The 22314-nt window shown below is 39.9% G+C and overlaps 1 protein-coding gene across 4 annotated transcripts in view; it reads left to right on the forward strand.

Annotated features, from left to right (window-relative positions):
- LOC124625795 (phosphorylase b kinase gamma catalytic chain, skeletal muscle/heart isoform) overlaps positions 1-22314 on the forward strand; it is a 137489-nt gene that overhangs the window by 54411 nt on the left and 60764 nt on the right. The window contains exon 5 of one of the 4 annotated variants that reach the window (XM_047149243.1): positions 1756-1846. The exons of the other annotated variants lie outside the window; for them this stretch is intronic. Within the exon in view, the coding sequence (XP_047005199.1) occupies positions 1756-1846 (91 nt within the window). The remainder of the gene's footprint in view (positions 1-1755; positions 1847-22314) is intronic. 4 annotated transcript variants of the gene reach the window in all.

Consider the following 22314-nt stretch of genomic DNA (forward strand, 5'->3'; position numbering starts at 1 on the left):
ATGTCATAGCTCCCCCTCCCCGATTCCTAGTCATGAACAGAAATATCTGGAACAAAAGTCTGTGATAGGGGCACTATATCAATCTTATTCAGTAGTCCCATAGACTTTAAAGTCTTGAACTTCTAGTTGGTAGTTGTAGAAGCCAACCCTTTTAATGTTGAAGTACTTGAGATGCAAGTCTTTGTCCCATCTCCATCTGCTCCATTCCCACCAATGCCAACTATTCAGGGATCAACAGACAGTAGCTGTCTGCATGCTTATTACTTGTAAATGAGAATGATATGCATTTGGAGTCATAATTATCCAAAACGTTAGAGTGACAATGCATGTTCCTCCAGTGTAGCACCTATGGAGGTGGCGGGTGCAGTGGTTACCATACTGGACTCACATTCAGGACGACTATGGTTCAAGCCCTCTTCTAGCCATCCAGATTTATGTTTTCCACTATTTCCCTAAATCTCTCCAGGCAAATGCCGGAATGGTTTCTTTGAAAGGGCATGACCGATTTCCTTCACTATCCTCGACACAATTCGAGCTTGTTCTCTGTCTCTAATGACCTCAATGTTGATGGGACATTAAACCCAGTCTTCGTTCATTCCGTCCTTCCTGTGTAGCACATGGACCCGAGAATGGGTATGTGAGAGTGTCAAAACTCATTCTCTGAAAAAGTAAAAAATATTTTTTGATAATTATAGCAATAATTATCATCTCCGGATAATAAAAATCTTACACTTTATGAGAAGTAAGCTATTTTTCAGGTGCACATTAAATATAAAAATTTGGATTCGTCCATTTTATCTATTGATTTAACTTACAGTGGCTGCAGGAACAACTGAGTTTCTTCCTCCTTCCTTCAAACCAGGCAGTCTTGGCCGTAGTGTATTGTTTTCCTTAAACTTCATGAAGATACTATCCTTAGTATGAGATACCTTGTAATTGCAAATTTCCTTTTGATAAAATACAAATTCTTACTTGCCTTTTCTTTTTATTTCCTCAGTCTGATCCGAAACTGACTAATTATCAGTGGTGCCCTTGTATTTTTATTGATTTTGTTTTTAGAAAATGCTACAATGCATTTGATAAGTTGGACATAAAATCAAAAGTATTGCATATGTTTGAGACCAATGGGTGAAACGAAATTGAAGAGGAGGCGAAGAAGAGGAAAGAGAAATTGTGTTAGTCTCTAATGAGGTTTTGTATGTCAAAAGCAAGAGATGTAAAGTAGTTGCCAAAAAACATACATGTCTGTGTTTGAAGCTTATACATTGATACTGTGTGAAATGTCACATTTCCTGAGCAAGAGAACTTGAACTTGTTTCTTCTAATCCAATGAACAGTCTTACATGATTTAGGAAAATGGAAACTGGTAATTCTTCTTTGCTTTATTATATTCTTATTCCTGTACCAGGTGCTACAGGAAAGAAACTAAAATGCTAGTAATTATGCTGCCTGTGTATTTCCACTGTCAACTAGTCATTTAATGGTTATATCAAGTTTCATAGTGTGATGGCAATTAATTTCTCACTTTTAATTCTTTATTTCATCTTATTAGAAGCAATGAGGAAAATTTATTTTGAGGTGTTGCAGAAGTCAAAATGACTAAATTGGTATTCTTAATGATCAGATGGCACCACCAGTGTTTGTTGTTCTCTGTTAAATGAGCAGCACAATCAGTATAAAATTATTGCTTGTATCCTTCCTGTAATAATGAACTGCCTGACTCCCTTAGTCTATGTTCCTGTTGCATGTATATAGATATATGTGGAACACCTGGCTACTTGGCTCCCGAGCTGCTGAACTCGGCTATGTATCCTGACGCTGATGGCTATGGACAGGCTGTCGACATGTGAGTCGTGCACAGAATCTCACCATAAAACATAAACACAATATTGGATACAATCACCCTTGTGTTTTCTTTGATTTGGTTTCCAAGAACAGTGAAGTATTTTCAGATTAAAAGGTAAACAAAGTCACATTCCTACACTACTAATTTATAGAAAGGACCAGTTTATAAAAATCATTCTTTATCGAAGCAATCATTTAAAATGTTTAGAGTACTTATCAGAAAATTTCCAAGTAATACGTGCTGTAAGGCATTGCAATTGCTTAATTAAATTAACTATTACAACTATCTTCCTCTGCAAACCCTGGGGTTTCATTATCTACTTGTGCATTGCTGTGTTTCTGTACACAAGAGAGAAAGAGAATTTACAGTTATGATCCTTTCAGAATTCCCCTCCTGAAGATTTAATGGGACAAAGTGGGATGGTGAATTAATCGTGTGATAAATTAAGAACATACGTGGGCACATATGGTTGATTTGCTTTCTGTTGGAGCAGTAATTGGGAATGGGAGGGGGGGGGGGGGGATGTTTACACTCAAGTGGAAGACAATGAGATGTGATAATGTGCATAGTGGCAGTTATAAGTAGCTTGTGTATTTTGTATGTCTTTTCAGCCATGGTATACACTGTTTTAATCCAGGACAGAAAGGAGGTCAGCTAACAGTGCATCTATCATCAGTGCTTCAAATACAAAATAACACTAAAATCGGACATTGGAAAAGCACACCAACCAAGTACCACGTCACAGTTGTGCAAAATGCCAGTTGTGCAGTTACATACTGTTATATGTTTTTATAGCACTGTTGACAGATGCACTGTTAGCTGAAATCTAGATCTGCACTCAAACACAGATGAGATAATGACCGATGCAGACCTTTTTTTTCTGTCTTGGATTACATCAGCCATGAGGCACAATAATTGCCAGGGAATCAAACCTGACACTGTTTTAAAATACCTACCAATATCGTCATTGGCCAGAAGTAAAGGTTTGTCGGTGCTTGTTGACTAAAAGTGACATATCTAACATGGTACTATCTCACTCTTACTATTCCAGTGTCTCCCATGAAACTGTACGCATATCACTCCTGAAACAACTCATTTGGCACATGGCTACGGCATCTTACATTGTACCGAGATAGTTACTTTATTCTTGGTGTGTATAGTGTTACTGTATCTGATGCTTTCTGTGACGAAAGACCTACACATAAATAAGCAACTGTATAATATATGTTAAAACGTGTTTTAATTCTATGAAAAGGATAAGACTGTTACTCACCATACAGAGGAGATTTTGAATTGCAGATAGACCCAACAGAAAGACATACACATTTGAACTTTTGGCCAAAAGGCCTTCTTTTGAAGTTGAAAAACACACACACACACACACACACACCACACACACACACACACACACACACACACACACACACACACAAACCACTGAGGCTGGAGGCTGGACTGTGAGAAATGCACCTGATGGGAGATGCAATCTGTAAGTGGTGGGGATAAAGAGGAGGCTAGAGCGTGGAGGGGAGAAGTAGAAGAAGAAGGATAGTGGTAGGGGAGAAAGTAGTAATGCTGCTTGTGGGAGCAAACAGGGATGTGATGGTGGCAGGGTAGGTTTGCTAGGTGCAGGTGAAAGGTTTGGAGGTTTGGGGGAGTGGGAAGGGGGGGCGGAAAAGGAGTAGAAGTAGAGAAGAGAAAAAGATTACTAGCGGCACTTGTAGAATAGAACATTGTGTAGTGCTGAAGTGGGAGCAAGGGTGGGAATAGGTGGATAAAGAACAGCGACTAGGGAAAGTTGATCTTGGGGGGGGGGGGGGGGGTGCTTTGGGAATGTGGGATATACTGCAGGGAGAGTTGCTACCTGCACAATTAAGAAAAGCTGGCTTTGGTAGGAAAGATTCAAGTGGCACAGGCTGTGAAGCAGTCATTAAAATGAAGCACACTGACTCTTGGCGACAGTTTGTCGGTGGCTGCTTGTGCAGACAACCAGCGTGTTGGTCATCTTGCCTGTGTAGAATCCAGCTCAGTGGTTGCAGCTTAGATTGTAGATCACATGAAAGCTTTCACAGGTAGCACAACCTTTGATGAAATAGGTGATGCCTGTGACCAGACTGGAATAGGAGATGGTGGGAGGATGTATGGGATAGTTCTTGCATCTAGGTCTGTTGTAGGGGTATGGGATGGCTAGATGGGTTGAGGAGGACCAGGTGAAGTGAATAGGAGAAAAGGTGTTTAGGTTCTGGGGGAATGTGGATAGGATGTCTTCATTCTCAGTATCATGAAGATGTCATCAGTGAAACTGAACAAGGTGAGGGGTTTGGTATTTTGGGTGGTTGGGAAGGATTCCTCTAGATGGTCCTTGAATATTTTGGCATAGGATGGTGCCATGCTGGTGCCCATTGTTGTACCACGGGTTTGTTTGTGCGTGCATGTGTGTGTGTGGGGGGGGGGGGGGGATGTCGCGGTGTGTGGGGGGGGGGCGGTGCGTGCGTGCGTGGGTGGGTATGTGGGTGCGCACACGCGCTCTATGTAGTGAGTAGCAGTCTGCCCTTTTCATAGCACTGTTGTTATTGCATCCAGGATTTTCTGTTGTTTTAACTTACTGTTTTGTAGTTAAAGGTGATTAAATGTTTTTATACAAAAATACAAGCTCTTAAATTATAATTTTGAAATTTCTACATATTTTGGTGTGCTGGGAGGTTTTTTATATGTTATTGAGGTGACTGAAAATCCTGTTTTTGAAACTTCCAACCACCTGATCAGTTTTCTAATCGGTGGGTCATTGTAACAGCATTTATTTGCTTTTAAAAACTGTGATCAAAACCAGTTCTCCCAGAATTATCAGGAATAACATGGTTGAATGCGCAGGGATTTCTGAAATTCATTTTTAGGACAGGTGGATATTAATTGTTGAATGAATATAAACTATTATGCACTGTTACACAGCACTCATGTTGTTTTTATTTGTTAAATAAAAATTGTGATTAGTTACAAAGTTCAAAAAATTTTCTCTATGGTTCTTGTATAAAGTGGAAGTTTATTTTAGAATTGTGTCAAGTATTTTTTCCTTTTCATATCTTTACCTCTTTTCTGACAGTCTTCTTCTTGGTTTGTGTGGTACTCTTGTATCATCTATTTATTATTTGGACCACTGTCTGAGAATTCCACTTCATCTTTGCCTCCCCTCATCGAGGTGAATGATCTCTCCTTCTTTTTGACCTTCACCAATCTACCCTCCTTTCCTCCCTAAGAAAGGAGTTCAGTGTTGCAAAGCCTAAAGATATAGTTTAATATAATTAGGTAGATAAAAAAATCTACGTACCAAGCGGCGGCAGGACACAATCAGAAAGAAGGTATTATGTGTGCAAACTTTTGGAGCCAGTGGCTCCTTCTTCTGGCTGAAGGGTAGAAGAGGAAAGAAGATCAGTAAGAACCCCAGGTCAGGCGAGACTTACCAGACAGGATGATGGACATCCCATTCGGTAAGTTTCCCCTGACTCAGGGTTCTGTGTGACTTTTCCAAACTCTACCCTGTCTCTTAAACCTCTCCAGTCCTTTTTCTTCATCCCTTTTCCTTCACCTTCAACCCTTCTGCCAGAAGGAGCCACATGTTCTGGTAGCTTGCATATGTAATACCTTTTCTTTAAATCTGTGTTCTCCTGTTGCCATTTGGTGAGTAGATTTTTTATCTATCCAGTTACATTATACTGTCAAAAATTTATTATTTACATTGTTAAAGATATCAGTGATATCAGTTTGTTATTTAATGTGTGTCTGTGAGCAGTTCGTAGTGGTTATTGGCCAGCCATTGTTTCTTTGTTGTCCCCATATTAATGGAGAGGACAGTGATAATTATACTGAAACGTGAATTTACTTTCAAAACTTTTTCTTAAGAATTTACTTTATTTACTAGCGATTCATCAAGAACATTAACACATTTAATCACACTATGTGAGCGTGGAAGTAGTTGCCAGTGGGTAGCTGATGAAATCAAACCAAATTAGCTGATGGAAACAAATCAGATTCTTTCAACAAATGGAAATTTTATTCCTAAAACTTTTTTAAACAGATTTAAAATTATAATAAAAAAGCACCCTCTAAATATCAAGTTACAATTTATTCAGAGGCAGAAAGAACAAATTTTTTGACAGTATGAGCTTTCGGGCTGAGAACCTTACCGCTCCCTTTTAACACGGCCGTAGTCACAACTGCTCACAACAACCTCTGAAAGACTACACTGGTGCAAATTTGCAACACACCAGCTTACTTTAAACTAAAAATTTTAACAACTCACACAAGCACATAAACTATGCACCCCGTAGGAGGGATGGAAATGGTACAAAACACTAACATTAAAAGATTAACTTGCCACCGAAGGTGCAACTTGATTTTTATAAAAAAACTTATACGGTGGAAGGGTGGCACCTTTATATACTAAAATAACCATTTAAATAAAAACCCATGAAATGAAATGAGTCTTACATAAAACATACAAGGTTAGCCAAACATGCTCTACATTACACATATACCGCCTCTCAAGGTGATAGGCAAGATAAAAACATATTTCAGGAATTCGGCCGTTACACTTCAAGCAATAAATTCGTTAACACCGAATCCGACAAACATGACAGAGGCAGCTGTAACGTACGGCAGACCGACAGACAGTAACTGCCTAACAAATGCGGACGAGAGACAGACGAGCCAGCTGGGGACGAGAGACTGACCAAGAAAACAACTAGAATTCAACAAGTAAATGAAACAACATATCACGAATCACTTAACTTCTAATAAACTGTGATGTCTTGCGAAGACCTGTCGCAGCACCCCCAAACCGCTCTCCCGAACCGTCCGCTGCCAGCCGCTTCAACGGACGCAGGAAGGCACGCCGATCTCCCATCTCATGGCGTCACAGCTCGCACCAGCCAGACCGATGTTGTGGGTTGGCTCTTGTTGCTCTCGTGTCGGCCGCAAAGCCACTACCCCTTGGTATATGGCGCGGCCCACTGGACTGACGTGGCGACCTCACATGCGTCGACGCTCAAGACGGACAAGTCATGTTGTGTCTCGGTGCACAACCAACCAACCGATCGATCCAACTGCCAATGACCGTTGCCTGAACAAACTCGAGCAGACTGGCAGCCTAACACATCCTAGCACCCCAGACTGACCGCCCCACACTGAGCCGGCTGAGCAACTGACTCACTTGTGAGCTCATAGCGCCCCTTAAATGCACGTGAACAGGCAACCTTTCCCCTTTTCCACCAGAGGGAGACACTAAAGCTGTGACTGCCACAGCGGTGCCACCGCCAGAAATGGAGGACGACTGCTTCACACAACGCACTGTGGCGCGATCTTCAAAACAGCAGTTTTTTTCCACGGCTCATATATGATTAATGAAACTGCTTGATATTGATACTCTCCCGTAGTACTGGCCTGTTGCTCTATTGAAATTGTACAGCCTTGTGAAAGACTGTTATTATGGTTTGTTTTCCATTTGTTGCATCATCGAACAAAATAACATGTCTAATAAGGCTGTAGGATACTTGATGTTTTGTTTTTCATTTGCTCTATGACCTCTAAGTTACAGTGATTTCAAGCCACTTTGTCATTGTCAATATTATTTTATTTCACTCATTGTTTCTCTTTCACTTCCAGTGTGTGAGAAGTAACACTATCTGTTCATAAAAAAATGTGCGTATTAGTACAAAATGAGGTGACTTACCGAACAAAAGTGCTGGCAGGTCGATAGACACACAAACAAACACAAACATTACACAAAATTCAAGCTTTCGCAACAAACTGTTGCCTCATCAGGAAAGAGGGAAGGAGAGGGGAAGACGAAAGGAAGTGGGTTTTAAGGGAGAGGGTAAGGAGTCATTCCAATCCCGGGAGCGGAAAGACTTACCTTAGGGGGAAAAAAGGACAGGTATACACTCGCACACACGCACATATCCATCCACACATACAGACACAAGCAGTCTGCTTGTGTCTGTATGTGTGGATGGATATGTGCGTGTGTGCGAGTGTATACCTGTCCTTTTTTCCCCCTAAGGTAAGTCTTTCCGCTCCCGGGATTGGAATGACTCCTTACCCTCTCCCTTAAAACCCACTTCCTTTCGTCTTCCCCTCTCCTTCCCTCTTTCCTGATGAGGCAACAGTTTGTTGCGAAAGCTTGAATTTTGTGTGTATGTTTGTGTTTGTTTGTGTGTCTATCGACCTGCCAGCGCTTTTGTTCGGTAAGTCACCTCATCTTTGTTTTTATATATAATTTTTCCCACGTGGAATGTTTCCTTCCATTATATTAGTACAAAATGATTGATACATATCTGTAGAACTGTGTGAGGCAGTTAAATATACCTGGTGTCGGTTCTTCTTTTTCTATTTGTTTATTTTTCCAATTGCGATAAGTTAAAAGGTACTTTAAAAAGTAGTTCAGATTTTTTTTGTCTCAAGATTCTTATACATTTCTAGAGCTGCTGTTTAGGATAGCTTCACTCTGTTTTCCATAGACATCCTTATCTGCTTGATTTATTGGTGACAATATTGATGCAGGAAAAATTAAAAATTTAATAATAGTTATTCTTTCTTCTGCATTTGGCAATCTATGGATTGCATGGAACTTAAGACTTCTTAGCTTTTCTTTTGTTTTTTTCCTCTCTTCCCAGAACCTCTTCATTCTTTCCCTCTTCCTCGGAAATGTATTGCATGGACCTTTTTTTTAGTTGTCTCTCTTCAAGTGATGTCTTGTTTATATCTTTTGACCTCTCCTACCCACTTAGAGATGGACTTCAATTATGTGATGTAATTGAAGATCTTGTTGCTTTGTTTGTTTTTGTCTATTCGTGCCTTGTTTCCCTAAAATTTCAACCGTAATTTCCATTTGATGTCCATGATCTCTCCAGTGTATTGTACAGCTCCTCATTTTTCCTATTCTTTCAGTTCCAACAGTAGTCCTCCAGGGCTCTAGAATTTTCCACAGACTCTCATGATGTCCTTTTCAAAGTTTTTCCAACTGTCTTATTATTATTATTACTATTATTATTATGTGCAATGGAATCTTATTAGACCCTTCGGAGCTATTATGTTTCAGTCTTCATAGTTTCCAAGCAGTATCCATTTTTTGTCTGGAGACTTTTTTTTTGTCATCTGGTGGTGACTTCAGTCTCTGACAGTACTTCCCATGTGCTAATTTTTTAGCTATGTAAGTTTTTGTTGAAAATGTCTGATGAACGTGCACAAGCCTTTTCTAAACTCTTGTTGGTCTGCTGGGTGCAGGAGGTGTTCTGTGTGAATCACAATTTTGTGAGTGAGTCTTCTCTGCAATCTGTGGATGTGCCCATAAAATTTCACTCTTCTTTGTCTAATGCCTGCCATGAGATTAGATAGTTTCACAGTTGTTCTCAGGATTGTGGTCTGTATTTATCTTCAGTTCTTTTTGGGCTGAGTATCTTGCTTAGAATTCTGCATTCTTCTTTTCCTAGTATCTTCTAGATAACCTTTTCTGGGGAGTGTAAGTGTTTTGCTATTGCACAAGACTTCAGGCTTCGTAACTGTGTTTTAGTGCCTGATTTCCATGCATATGGTGCATATGGACATACATTTTTTGTTGTAGATGTCACCATAAGCTCTCCTAAATTTCTGCATCTGAATTTTGTGTGTCTTTTTCTTTCCCCCTATACAGTCAAGGATTTTGCCTAAATACTTGAATCGTGAAACACACTCAATTTCTCCATATTATATGATCAGTTTTTGGGTAGAGTGTTTTGAGCAGATGAATTTGGTTTTTTTTGGATGGATATTTTGAGCCAACTCTTTTAGTCCATTCTGTGAAAGTTTGTCTATTTAATTTCTGTTGTCTCACTGTCTGCAGATTGTATCTGAAAGCTAGACAAGAAATTTGGATGTCTTTCTTTAGGTTGTTGTTATGGGTTGTTTTTGGGGGCGGAGACCAAACAGCGAGGTCATCAGTCTCATTGGATTAGGGAAGGACGGGGAAGGAAGTCGGCCGTGCCCTTTCAAAGGAACCATCCCAGCGTTAGCCTGGAACGATTTAGGGAAATCACGGAAAACCTAAATCAGGATGGCCGGATGCAGGATTGAACCATCGTCCTCCCAAATGTGAGTCCAGTGTGCTAACCACTGCGCCACCTCGCTCAGTCATTCTTTAGGTCTTCCAAGTCATATAGGTTTGCAGTAGATTTTGTTTCTATTTTCTTTTTCCCAATCTTGTTTATCTTTGTCCGAAAGCAGATTAAGGAAGATAGGAGACAGTCCTTTGCCCTGTCAATAATCAGTTCTGATCAGAAATGGTTCTGACAACTCACCCATGAATTTTACTTTGGAAGTTGCGTTGGTGAGTATTCTTTTGATCAGATTCAAGGTTTCCAGGCCGAATCCATATTCTTCAAGGATGATAGAGATTTCCGATGTACTGAATCATATGCCTTGTGCATTAAGGAGCATATGATAAGGCTGTTCCTTAGTGATGTGTATTTTAATGTTGTTTTTTAAACAGAATATTTGTTCGTGGAGGTATGTACCGTCTATGCAACTCACATATGTTGATCACCAAATGGGAAGTGAAATTGAAATATGCAATGTGACAAATGTGGATGAAAGAATGCCAGAAATCGGCCAGCTGGAGTATGAAGGCTAACAAATACATCTCTAGGGCCACACACGTGTGAACAGCACTGTAAATTACCACAGATGATGATTCCCAAATAAAAGAAGTGAAACGTGTATGGCAATAAACAAACTGCCTTCATTTAGTTGCATAGATGGTACATACCTCCACGAATTTAGAGCAACTAAGGGAATGGAAAACAGATAAAAATGACGAGAATATTTGTTCTATACAACTTTGATGAGTGCTGAATTTGGCTTGGTACTCACCAGTTTTCTGGTCAAGTTGCTTCTGAACTCTTTGAAGGAGACATGCTGACAGAATTGTACATTGACATGCCGAGGAAATTGGTATAGGCATGCGTATTCAAATACAGAGATATGTAAACAGGCAGAATAAGTCACTGCAGTCGGCAATGCCTACATAAGATGACAAGGGTCTGGTGCAGTTGTGCGATTGGTTACTGCTGCTGCAAAGGCAGGTTATCAAGATTTAACTGAGTTTGAACGTGCTGTTATAGTTGACGCACGAGCTGTGGGACACAGCATCTCTGTGGTAGCGATGAAGTGAGGATTTTCCCATATGACCATTTCACAGGTGTACCATGAATGTCAGGAGTCCGGTAAAACATCAAATCTCCAACTTCACTGCAGCCTGATAAAGATTGTGCAAGAACGGGGCCAATGACAGCTGAAAAGAATCATTCAACATGACAGAAGTGCAGTCCTTCCACAAATTGCTGCAGATTTCATTCCTGGGCCATCAACAAGTGTCAGCATGCAAACCATTCAACAAAACATCATTAATATGGGCTTTCGGAACTGAAGGCCCACTTGTGTACACTTGATGACTGCACATCACAAAGCTTTATGCCTCATCTGGGCCTCTCCACACCAACACTGGACTGTTAAATGACTGGAAACATGTTGCCTGGCTGGACAAGTTTCGTTTCAAATGCTATCAAGCAGATGCACATGCACAGGTATGGAGAGAAACTCATAAATTCATGGACCCTGCATGTCAGTAGAGGACTGTTCAAGCTGGTGGAGACTCTGTAAAGCTTTGGGGCGTGTGCAGTTGGAGTGATATGGGGCGCCTGATACGTCTATTTATGGCTCTGACAGGTGACACATACTCAAGCATCTTGTCTGATCACTCGCATCCATTCATGGCCATTGTGCATTCCGATGGACTTGGCCAATTCCATCAGGGCAGTGTGACACCCCACATGTCCAGAATTGCTACAGAGTGGCTCCAAGAACATTCTTCTGAGTTTAAAGGCTTCCACTCCCCAGATATGAACATTATTGATCATGTCTGGGATGCCTTGCAACACGCTGTTCAGAAGAAATCTCCAACCCCCATACTCTTAAAGATTTATGGACAGTTGTGCAGGATTCATGGTGTCAATTTCCTCCAGCACTAGTTCAGACATTAGTCGAGTCCATGCAACATGCCACGTCGCATTGTGGCACTTCTGCGTGCTTCCGGGGGCCCTACATTATATTAGGCAGGTGTACCAGTTTCTTTGGCTCTTCAATGTATATGGGTCCTTCATGTCTTCCCTTAATATGTAATTATTGGAGGAATTTTAAGATTTTTTTATATAGTGAGGTTTTCTTAATGTTTTTGCCATTGGACATACCAATGCCCAATTAAAAGTCTGGTTAAATATTTTGTTAAAAAAAACTATTTTTTTAGTATCTATATGTCCTCTGCCAGTGTAATTTTCCAAGGTCCTCCATAATCTTATTATGGGCAGTTTTTATTTATAAGTGAGCAAGTCGCTGTGTGCCACTAGTTTGTGTTCTGTATTAATTTTGATGGCTAGAGCTCTATGATCCGAGGGAGAGTTTTCATCATCTATTTAAATTTGTAACAACATGATCGGTGTGCAAGTCTGTGAGCCAAGTGTTATTCTGATTAATGACCAATTTATATGGACATGGTTATATGGCACTGTTACACACCAGAATACCTAAGATAATTTACATTATAGCATACAGAATCTATGTTAACATCTGCTATTAGTACATTCTGTTTTTTATATGTTGAGAGTTAATACAGAAGTTCTTCTAAATGTCAAAGTAATTAATCTACATGACTGTTCGGTGGCATGTACAAGCTAACTGTTATTAAACTCTTTTTGTCTAGCTTTATAGCAAAATGACTAAGCAGTCATGGCTAGAGTACAAATATGAGGAGATTAAAACATCTAGGGGAAAGATAGATACAACCTATAGGAAAGTTAAAGAGAGTTCTTCATAGAAAATAGAAGCAGCTATATGAATATCAAGAGCTCAGATGGAAAACAATATAAAGCAAAGAAGGGAAAGCTGAAAGGTGGAAAGAATATATAGAGGAGCTGTATAAGGAAAATGAGGGTAAGGTCATAGATATGGAAGAGGACATAGACTGAGATGAGATTGGAGGTATGATATTGAGAAGATCAAATAACTTATGGGTTTGCTGTCAGGTGACGTCGTCGATCACCGCCAATATTTCGACAGGAGCACACCCTGCCATTCTCAAGGCACAACTGCAAGGAGGAAGCAATGTGCAAGGGAATTTAATACCTCGGTTCCCAGAGGAGAAACAAGGAAGATACCACACACACAACAAGTAACCGCAGAGTCAACACACAACTACAGATAACCAACATCAGAAATATCGATAGTGACTATTAATCAACAGGTGAGGTAGCACTAATTCTGTCCTTTTTTTTTAATGAGAGACAGAGCCTGATTCCAAGCAGCATTTAAACAAAATCCACCATCGCTGTTTATAAGGTTGCCTGATAGTTTGATTTCAACAGCTTCCTTAATAACACTATCCCAATAGCTGGACATGCAAGCCAGAATCTCCGTATTGTATTCCATAGGATGACCGGTGTCAAGGCAATGTTCTGCAATAGCGGATTTGCTTGGCTGTTGTAAGCATGTGTGACACTTTTGTTCAATACACCGTTCTTCCACAGTCCTGATTGTCTGACCAATATATGACATGGTACAACTGCAAGGAATACGATAGACACCAGCCTTATCCAAACCAGGATCACCTTTTACGGATGCCAACAGGGCCTTAATCTTAGAAGGTGGTCGAAAAACACATTTCACATCATATTTCTGCAAAATATGGCCAATCCTGTTGGAAATGCTTCCTGCGTAAGGCAAAAAGACCGTAGACTTAGATGCCACTTCGTTGCTATCGTCACTCGCCTGTTGCACATAAGGCTGACAGCACAATGCACGTTTGATCTGCCTCTCACTATAACCATTCTGATGAAAGGTGACTTCGAGAAGTGATAGCTCAGCTGCCAAACTTTCAGGGTCTGAGATAACATGGACCCTGTGAACCAAGGTATAAAGTACTCCTTCACACTGAGCTGGATGGTGACAGCTATCAGCTCGCAGATACAAGTCAGTGTGAGTAGGCTTACTATAAACAGAATGTCGCAGTGTACCATCAGTCTTCCTTCTGACCAACACATCAAGGAAGGGAAGGCACGCATTCTTTTCCACCTCCATAGTGAACTGAATATTCAGGTGGATTGAATTCAGGTATTCCAAAAACAGGTTTAAATTCTCACTACCATGAGGTCAAACAACAGAAGTATCATCTACACATCTGAAAAAACACACAGGTTTCAAGGTCACTGACTCCAATGCACGTTCCTCAAAGTCCTCCATAAACAAATTGGCCACAATTGACAATGGGCTTCCCATTGCAACTCCATCAGTCTGTTTGTAGTACTGACCATTGAATAAAAAGTAAGTGGAGGTCAGCACATGTCAAAACAAATTTGTTAACTCGACACCAAACTTAACCTTAATTAGCTGCAACGAATCGGAGAGAGGCATGCGAGTGAAAAGAGAAACCACATCAAAACTGATTAAAATATCAGAGTCATTCAAACGCAATCCCCGCAATTGACATAAGAAATCTGCAGAGTTCTTAATGTGGTGTTCACACCTTCCTACTAGTGGGCTCAACAAACTAGCAAGATGTTTAGCTGCACAATATGCCGGAGCACCAATAGTAGAAACAGTAGGCCTCAACGGGACAGCCTCTTTATGGACCTTAGGGAGACCATATACTGTAGGTGGTACAGCACAGTAAGAATTAATACTCTGGATAGTCTCCTGTGACAAAGAACTTTTCTCCAGGAGATTATTAGTCTTTCTCTCTTCTTAGTAGGGTCAGCACCGATTTTGTGATAGACCGAATCAGAAAGTAGACACTGTATCTTTCGAATGTAATCGTGCTTGTCCAACAAAACGGTGGCATTTCCCTTGTCCGCAGGTAAAATATCAATATCAGAATCCATTCTGAGTGAACGTAAAGCAGCCGCCTCAGCTGCTGCAATGGACGGACCCCAGTCAACACATGACAAGCTTCCCTCTTAACCTCTTACGGAGCCTCGGAAGGTAGTTTATAAACAGCCTGTTCAATAGAACTAATAAAATCGACGACTGGCAAACTCTTAGGTGTCGGTGTAAAATTCAAACCTTTCCCCAGCACAGACAAAGCTGCGTCGTCAAACGTTTTCTCCGTGAGATTAATCACAGAACATTGAGAATTAGACACTGAGCCAAGGAAACATTCAAACTTCACCGAATGACGAGCAATTACAGATTGAAATTCCCAGTCAGACTGCGACCAAGAGTCACCATCCACCCAATCCCAAGAAGATTCAGAAACATTAGACGCTATCATGAAGTGAAGCTGAAATAATTCCTTAGAAACAAAATCTAATTGACGGCGAGTATAGTGGATCCTCTCATGAACAAGAGCTCAAACCAGCACTTTGCTTGATGCGATTGGCGGCAGGAGAATTCATATGATGCACAACCTTAGCAATTGTTGGAACCACACTGTGATTTCGACACTTCAATAAAAATGATAATGCCCATTCCAACCTTACTACTCTACTGCTGCAAAGTTTATCCAACCTCCGCAAGCAACGATACATTTCCTCCCCGTAGAGGTAAACAATGTGAGACGTCACCCGGCAGCAAACCCGTAAGTTATTTGAACATTCAATTTGCCGGGAAAAGTTAAGGTCTCACATTGTGAGAAGACTTTGACAGAGCACTGAAAGACCAAAGTTGAAACAAGGCCTTTGGAGTAGATGACATTCTGCCAGAACTACTGATACCCTTGGGAGAGCCAGCTGTGACAAAACTATTCCACCTGTTGAGCATGACATTTGAGATAGGCATGATACCTTTAGACTACGAGAAGAATGTAATAATTCAAATTCCAAAGAAAGATTGTGCTGACAGGTGTGAATATTACTGAATCAGTTTAATAAGACGTAATTGGAAAATACTAATGTGAAAATTTGTAGAAACTGACCTTGGAGAAAATGAGTTTGGATTTTGGGGAAATGTGGGAAGATGCGAGGCGGTACTGGTCCAATGAATTCTAATAGAAGAGAGGTTAACTAAAAGCAGATCTATGTTTATAGCATTTATAGACTTGAGGAGAGTTTTTGAAAATGTTGACTAGAATACATTTGGAAATTCTGAGGTGTCAGAGAGAAAATACAGGGAGTGAAAGGCTATTTACAATTTGTACATTAACCAGATGGCAGTTGTGTGAGTAGGGAGTATGATAGGGAAGCAGTGGTTCTGAAGAGTGAGAGACAGGCTTGCAGCCTATCTCATGAGACAGGCCTGTAGCCTATCTCCAGTGTTATTCAATCTGTACAGTGAACAGGCAGTGAAGGAAATTTAAAAAATGGAAAAGAAATTAAAGTTCTGGGAGAAGAAACAAAAACCTATGTTTGCAGATGGAATTGTAATTTTGTCAGAGACAGCAAAGGACTTGGATGAGAAGTTAAATGAAGTGGATAGTGTCTTGATAGGAGGGTATAAGTTGAATGTCAACAAAAGCAAAATAAGGGTAAATCAGGTGATGCCAAGGGAATTGGACAAGGAAACAAGACACTAAAAGTTGTACATTAGTTTTGATATTTGGGCAGTAAAATAACTGATGATGGCCAAAGTAGAGAGAATGTGAAATGTATGATGGCAATGGCAAGAGAAACATTTCTAAAGAAGAGAAGAGTAACATCAAATATAGATTTAAGTATGTTATGTAAATTGAAGGTGGTGGGGAAGGGAAGGGGCAGTTGATGCCAGATGCATCGGGTCTTTACACGGAATCAGCGGCAACAGGCGAATGTGTATGCCGGACCAGGATTCAAACCTGGGAGCAGTTGCGTTAACCATTACGCCACCCGTACTCGGTGTTTATTGTAACTGTGCAGATTCTCTCAGCTGACCCAGATTCCCACCAAGTGCCACCTATCCACAGTCTCTGTCCGTGTCCTCCGTGCTCGTTACTCAGAGATACCCCACAGGAGTTTGGACATATTTTTGCATCCACATTTAAAGTGGTGTATTCATCGCCATTCGAGGTGAATCAATTATATGAATCCATTGTGTATGTTCTTTTGGACATGTGCTACAAAAGTATGTTGAAAATTAGGTGGGTACATTGTGTAATTAATGAGGAGGTACTGAAAGGGATTGAGGAAAAAAAATTGTGGCACAACTTCACTAAAAGAAGGGGTTGCTTCACAGTACACATTCTGAGACATCAAGGAATCACCAGTTTTGTATTGGAGGGAATGCTGTGTGGGGAGGGGATGGGTTAAAAGGAGACAGAAATTAATAAAATAATCAGATTCAAAAAGAATTTAGGTTGCAGAGATGATGAGGCTTGCAGAGGACAGAGTAGCATAGAGAGCTGCATCAAACGAGCCTTCAAACTGAAGGCAGCAGCAGCAGCTACAACAACAACAACAACAACAACAACAACAACAACAAGTTTGTTGCTGATTCAGAGGCCACATCCACAGCGAGTTAATAAACATGATCAGTACTTTCACACTGAACATCATTTCCAACATAAATGTCTACACCACCACCCTTGTGTATCTTTCTATCATACTCATTCACAATTCAGTAATTTTTTAAACTTAAAACTAAGAGTATTTTCAGACTTGCACCAAAGTTCATTCAGAAAATATAATTGTTGTGTACTCTCTTTTTTAAATTCTTGGCTGTATTCTACGAAGGCAGGCCAGAAAGTTATGCTTCACATTTCTTTTCTTCAACAATTATTTATTCAACACAGTGACAGAGACACACACACACACACACACACACACACACACACACACACAAAAGAAAGAATGAAATTTCTTCTTCACTCCCTATTTTTCCATGTAATTTCCTTCCCATTTTATGACCTTCCTCCAGCAAGAGCTAAGAACATGTGTGCCCTGTCAGTACTATTCCTTGTTCTGGTCACGAAGACATTTCCGCAATGTGCACATCACCTCTTTGTCATCTTCATAATGTCTTCCATGAATGGCATCCTTTAATGGCCCAAACAGGTAGCAGGCATGAGTGAGCTAGGTCAGAGCTGTAGGGTGGATAGGGTAACTCTGTCCAACCCTGTTTGATAATGTGTTCCAAACTTGTGTGAGGCTGAGCATTATCATGTTGAACCAATCACCTGGGTCATTATGGCTCTGAAGTTGCCGGATGTGCTTCTTGGGTTTGGTTATGTTCACAAATGCTTTAGAATTAATGGTACTCCCTCTTGACATCACGAATGAGCATATCACCTAGCTGCATCTTGACAGGTATGACAGCAATGGATAGCCTCCCCAAATGCTGCAAGTCTTGGAACTCCGCCAAACTGCCTTCTTTTAATGGCCTTACCCTCTTTGCCAAGCCCATAACCATACTTTTGTTTGCTGTAGATTCTCCATAAATGACACACAAGCATTGTAAATATTTCACACAGTTTGTTTCTTTGCAGTGAGGAATCCAATGACAACACGCTGCTTTTGACGTACATCACTTAACAGACGTCATTTTGAAACACTGCTGCAGCTATGGTGTATGTCAAAGGAAATGGAAAATTTGTGTGTGCAGTCCAGAAGCTTCTATAAATGTATACCAACAGTTTCAACATTATGAAAAGGAAAGTCGCTGCCCGCTATATAGCGGAGATGCTGAGTCGCAGATTGGCACAACAAAAATACTCTCACAATTGAAGCTTTAGGCCATTAAGGCCTTGTAAACAGTAGACGACACACACACACACACACACACACACACACACACACACACACACAAATGCAACGAGTGTGTGTGTGTGTGTGTGTGTGTGTGTGTGTGTGTGTGTGTGTGTGTCTCTGTCGTCTATTGTTGATGAAGACCTTAAAGGCCAAAAGCTTTAATTGTGAGAGTATTTTTGTTGTGCCTACCTGCGACTCAGCATCTGCGCTGTATGGTGAGTAGCAACTTTCCTTTTCATAATATTGTTATGTTCCGTCCTGGATTTTCCATTGTGTAATTTATACCTAAAGTTTCGCATTCATACCACTGTTCTTTGGTGAGGAAAAGAAATGTGGTGTATTACTTTCTGGACAAACTCATATTTTATTTGCAAATGAACTGGACTTTCTGTTATTTTGTGTATGTGTGTGTGTGTGTGTGTGTGTGTGTGTGTGTGTGTGTACTTTGGAAGAAAGACTTCGACCGAAAGCTCACTTGTTTAGCAGTCTGTCTGCGACTCAGCAACTCCACTGTATGCTGAGTAACAGTCTATCTTTTCATAATATTGTCATTATTCCATCGTGGATAACCCATTGTTTGAAAAATAAATGTGTAGGGATTAGGAATAAAGACTTAGAATTTTAATAACATTTGTCTTATTTAAAAAGCGTTTTGACATAAAAATTTGGAGACATTACTTTCCAGCTCACCCTCATACATATAGTAGCTAATAATTTGGCAGTTTTGTGGTTTACACCGAGACATTGCTATTCACCGGGAATCCTCAACATTACTTATTGTCAAAAGGGATGATTTAGAATGGTTGTGAGGTTATTTTCACCATGACTTGTGTAGGTTATGTTAAATTATATTGTTTGTTACAGAAGTGGTGGGAGTATATGTATAACATATAAAATATCTTAAAAACAGAAAGTCCATGTGTATTTATATTTGTCTGAGACAGGCAAATAATGTGTCGAAAATCATCCTATGGATCGGGGTGATTTCATACATATATTTTTTAAATCTCCATCCAAAGTTACAAACCATATGGAGGAATTCAGAAGAAACTGATGTTTTTGTTTATATTCTACATTCTTCCTTTCTAGTGACTTCAACACATTCTAAGGATGTCTATGATTATGAATGAGTGATAAGGATTGCGGTAATAAATTCTATGTATTGAAGGTCAGTTCTTATTTCCCAACAAATTAAATTGCAAATTTTTAAAGTTCTAAATTGAAATACAAAAAAACAGAAGCAAAACAAAGAAACTCTACCAAAAGATCAAAATCAATTTTCTTGCTCAACATTAAGAATTAAATTGCAAACACTGACCATAAAATTACGGTTGCCAAGGAGTCTGAAGCATATCTTCTCTAAAAATAAACATCATTCTTTTTCTCAACTGGTGTAGGAAATACTTGCAAAACTTGTTCTTTTTGTGTTGTGCCTTCATTAGGGACATAGGAAACACAAATACTTTTCTGCTGCTGTTGTGTGGATGCAAGAATTCCACACATACTTCCCTTGCACCAACATTTGAGGCTACTCGAACATGCATACTTATATGCTCCTTCTTTCCAGATGTGTATTTATATTCTGCAACAACAAAAGCCTCTTTGTTTTCTCAGCAGTAAACATTTCTCTACTGCTGGAAGTACTATTACTTGCTTTTGCACTGTTTTCATTTTCGTGGAAGTGACATCCCATAATTGATTTTCCAAGAGAAATGCCTATTTTGCACCAGTGGAGACTGTCAGGGTTATTTGGAGGCTAACCAACTTCTTTGAGCATTTGTTCGAAACTGGAAATCCATGCGTCTCCTTTCTCTGGTGGCCCTCATCATCATCAGACAATTTCCATAAGTATAATCTGAATCTAACGGGATTAGGCAGTGGTATGAGATCCACTCTTTATGCTTTTTGAGTTGCTGGAAATTTAGTCAATGCCTGCTTCAGAAGAGGCGGAAAAGTTTCCTTCGAAATGGTCTCGTGAGTGTACTTCTTCCATTCAGTTAATATAGCTCACCACTCTATTTTCTTCATTTGTCTGAAGTAGCTGGAAGAGGTGGATGCTATTAGGGGGGAAGAAGAACGAATAAAATACTATTCTGCTCACACTCTTTGATAACAAAAAAAGGCATGTGAATGGATAAATTGTTCCCAATCATTACTGTTGGCTCATTTTACTTCTTTACATAGAGCAAAGTGATTGTAAAGAACCAGTGTTCAGATATGTGTAGATAAAACTATCCACTCTTATTCCTATTGAAATGGGTTTCATGTTGGCCACCTTGCCACATGTTCCACAGTCATAAGGAACGTATGAAGGAAGCGGTTCACCATTCGTACTTGCTGCTATCATTATCGAAACACTAAATTTTGATGAATCCATCACTTTTTCAGTTTTTCAGCATGTTTACGCCCTTGTTTTGTAATTATATGCTGGTGCCCGGATCATCTGACATAGTTTCACCTTAGTTGAATATGTTGCTAGGTAGGAGATTTTCCAACATTGGCATATCGGAGAAACACATTTTAAATGTGTTTCCCCCCCCCCACTTCTGCAGAAGCTGTTTTAATATTTTCACTTAGGTGAATGGAGAGATCTTCTGAATGCCACTTAAGGAATAAATGTTCCCATTCTTCTCCTACAAAATTGTTAGAAAAGTTCTACTTTTTTATGCCACATTTATCAAACTAGCCTTTCACTAAGAATCCTCTGTCCAGTTTAGTAAAAGGAAATCCCCAATATGCAGCACCCAAGATACCTTGCCTTAACATTTCTTCTTCCTCATTGCTTGCCCTACCAATTTTTTTGGGTGTATTTCCCGCACTTTATTTCGTAGGGTTGATCTAGGTCTATCATATAAAACACATGCTTTTCTATATGATAATTTGCCACACTGAATATCATGAACAGCTATATGTAAGGGTCTGGGCCATAATTAGGCCATGCTTTAGCACCTTCCTTGCTTTTATACATTTGCCGCATTGTCTGAAATCACTCCACACAGTACACAGTTTTGTAATAACCGTCATTATTTTATAACTTTATTCGAAAAAACATGACAGATTTATAGAGCATTTGTGTCAATCCCATAAGCTACTGATATTGTTGACAACTTCATTGTATTTAAGCTTAGTGTTGCACAATCTAGCTCCAAAAGTCCCCACCCCTGTCTGCATACCAGGCATCCTGCATAAGACAAGATGGCAACTTTAGAGTAACAAAATTCTTTTATTATAACAATGAAAACAATCAAATTTTGACAAAATAATCTAAGTGGATTCATAAAAAAGCTACTCACCAAGCGGCAGCAAAAACACACATAAAAGGTTATAACTAGGCAAGGTTTCGGAGCCAGTGACTTGTTCATCAGCCAGAAAGGTTGAAGGGGAAGGAAGATGGGTGCAGGAAAAGGACTGGAGAGGTCTAGGAAAAGCGGTAGATTTTGGGAAAGTCACCCAGAACCACGAGACAGGGAGACTTACCAGGTGGGATGAGAAGGAAAGACTGATCAAATTTTATTACTACTCAGCCTCAGTTCATGCAAACAGTACCTTGACCAGTTGTGACTAGGTAGTAAGTCACCATCAGATGTTTTAATTAAAGAGAAAACTAAATAAGAAGTCAGACTAACATCTCTATAAAACTATATGCACTTGCAAATGTTACATAGTATTTTGTCAACTGAACAAGCCAGGAGAGGGGTGCTTAATGTCAACATAACTGGGCTCTGACTGCTGAAACTG

Source organism: Schistocerca americana, chromosome 8, assembly GCF_021461395.2.
Source record: "Schistocerca americana isolate TAMUIC-IGC-003095 chromosome 8, iqSchAmer2.1, whole genome shotgun sequence".
NCBI classification, from domain to species: domain Eukaryota; kingdom Metazoa; phylum Arthropoda; class Insecta; order Orthoptera; family Acrididae; genus Schistocerca; species Schistocerca americana.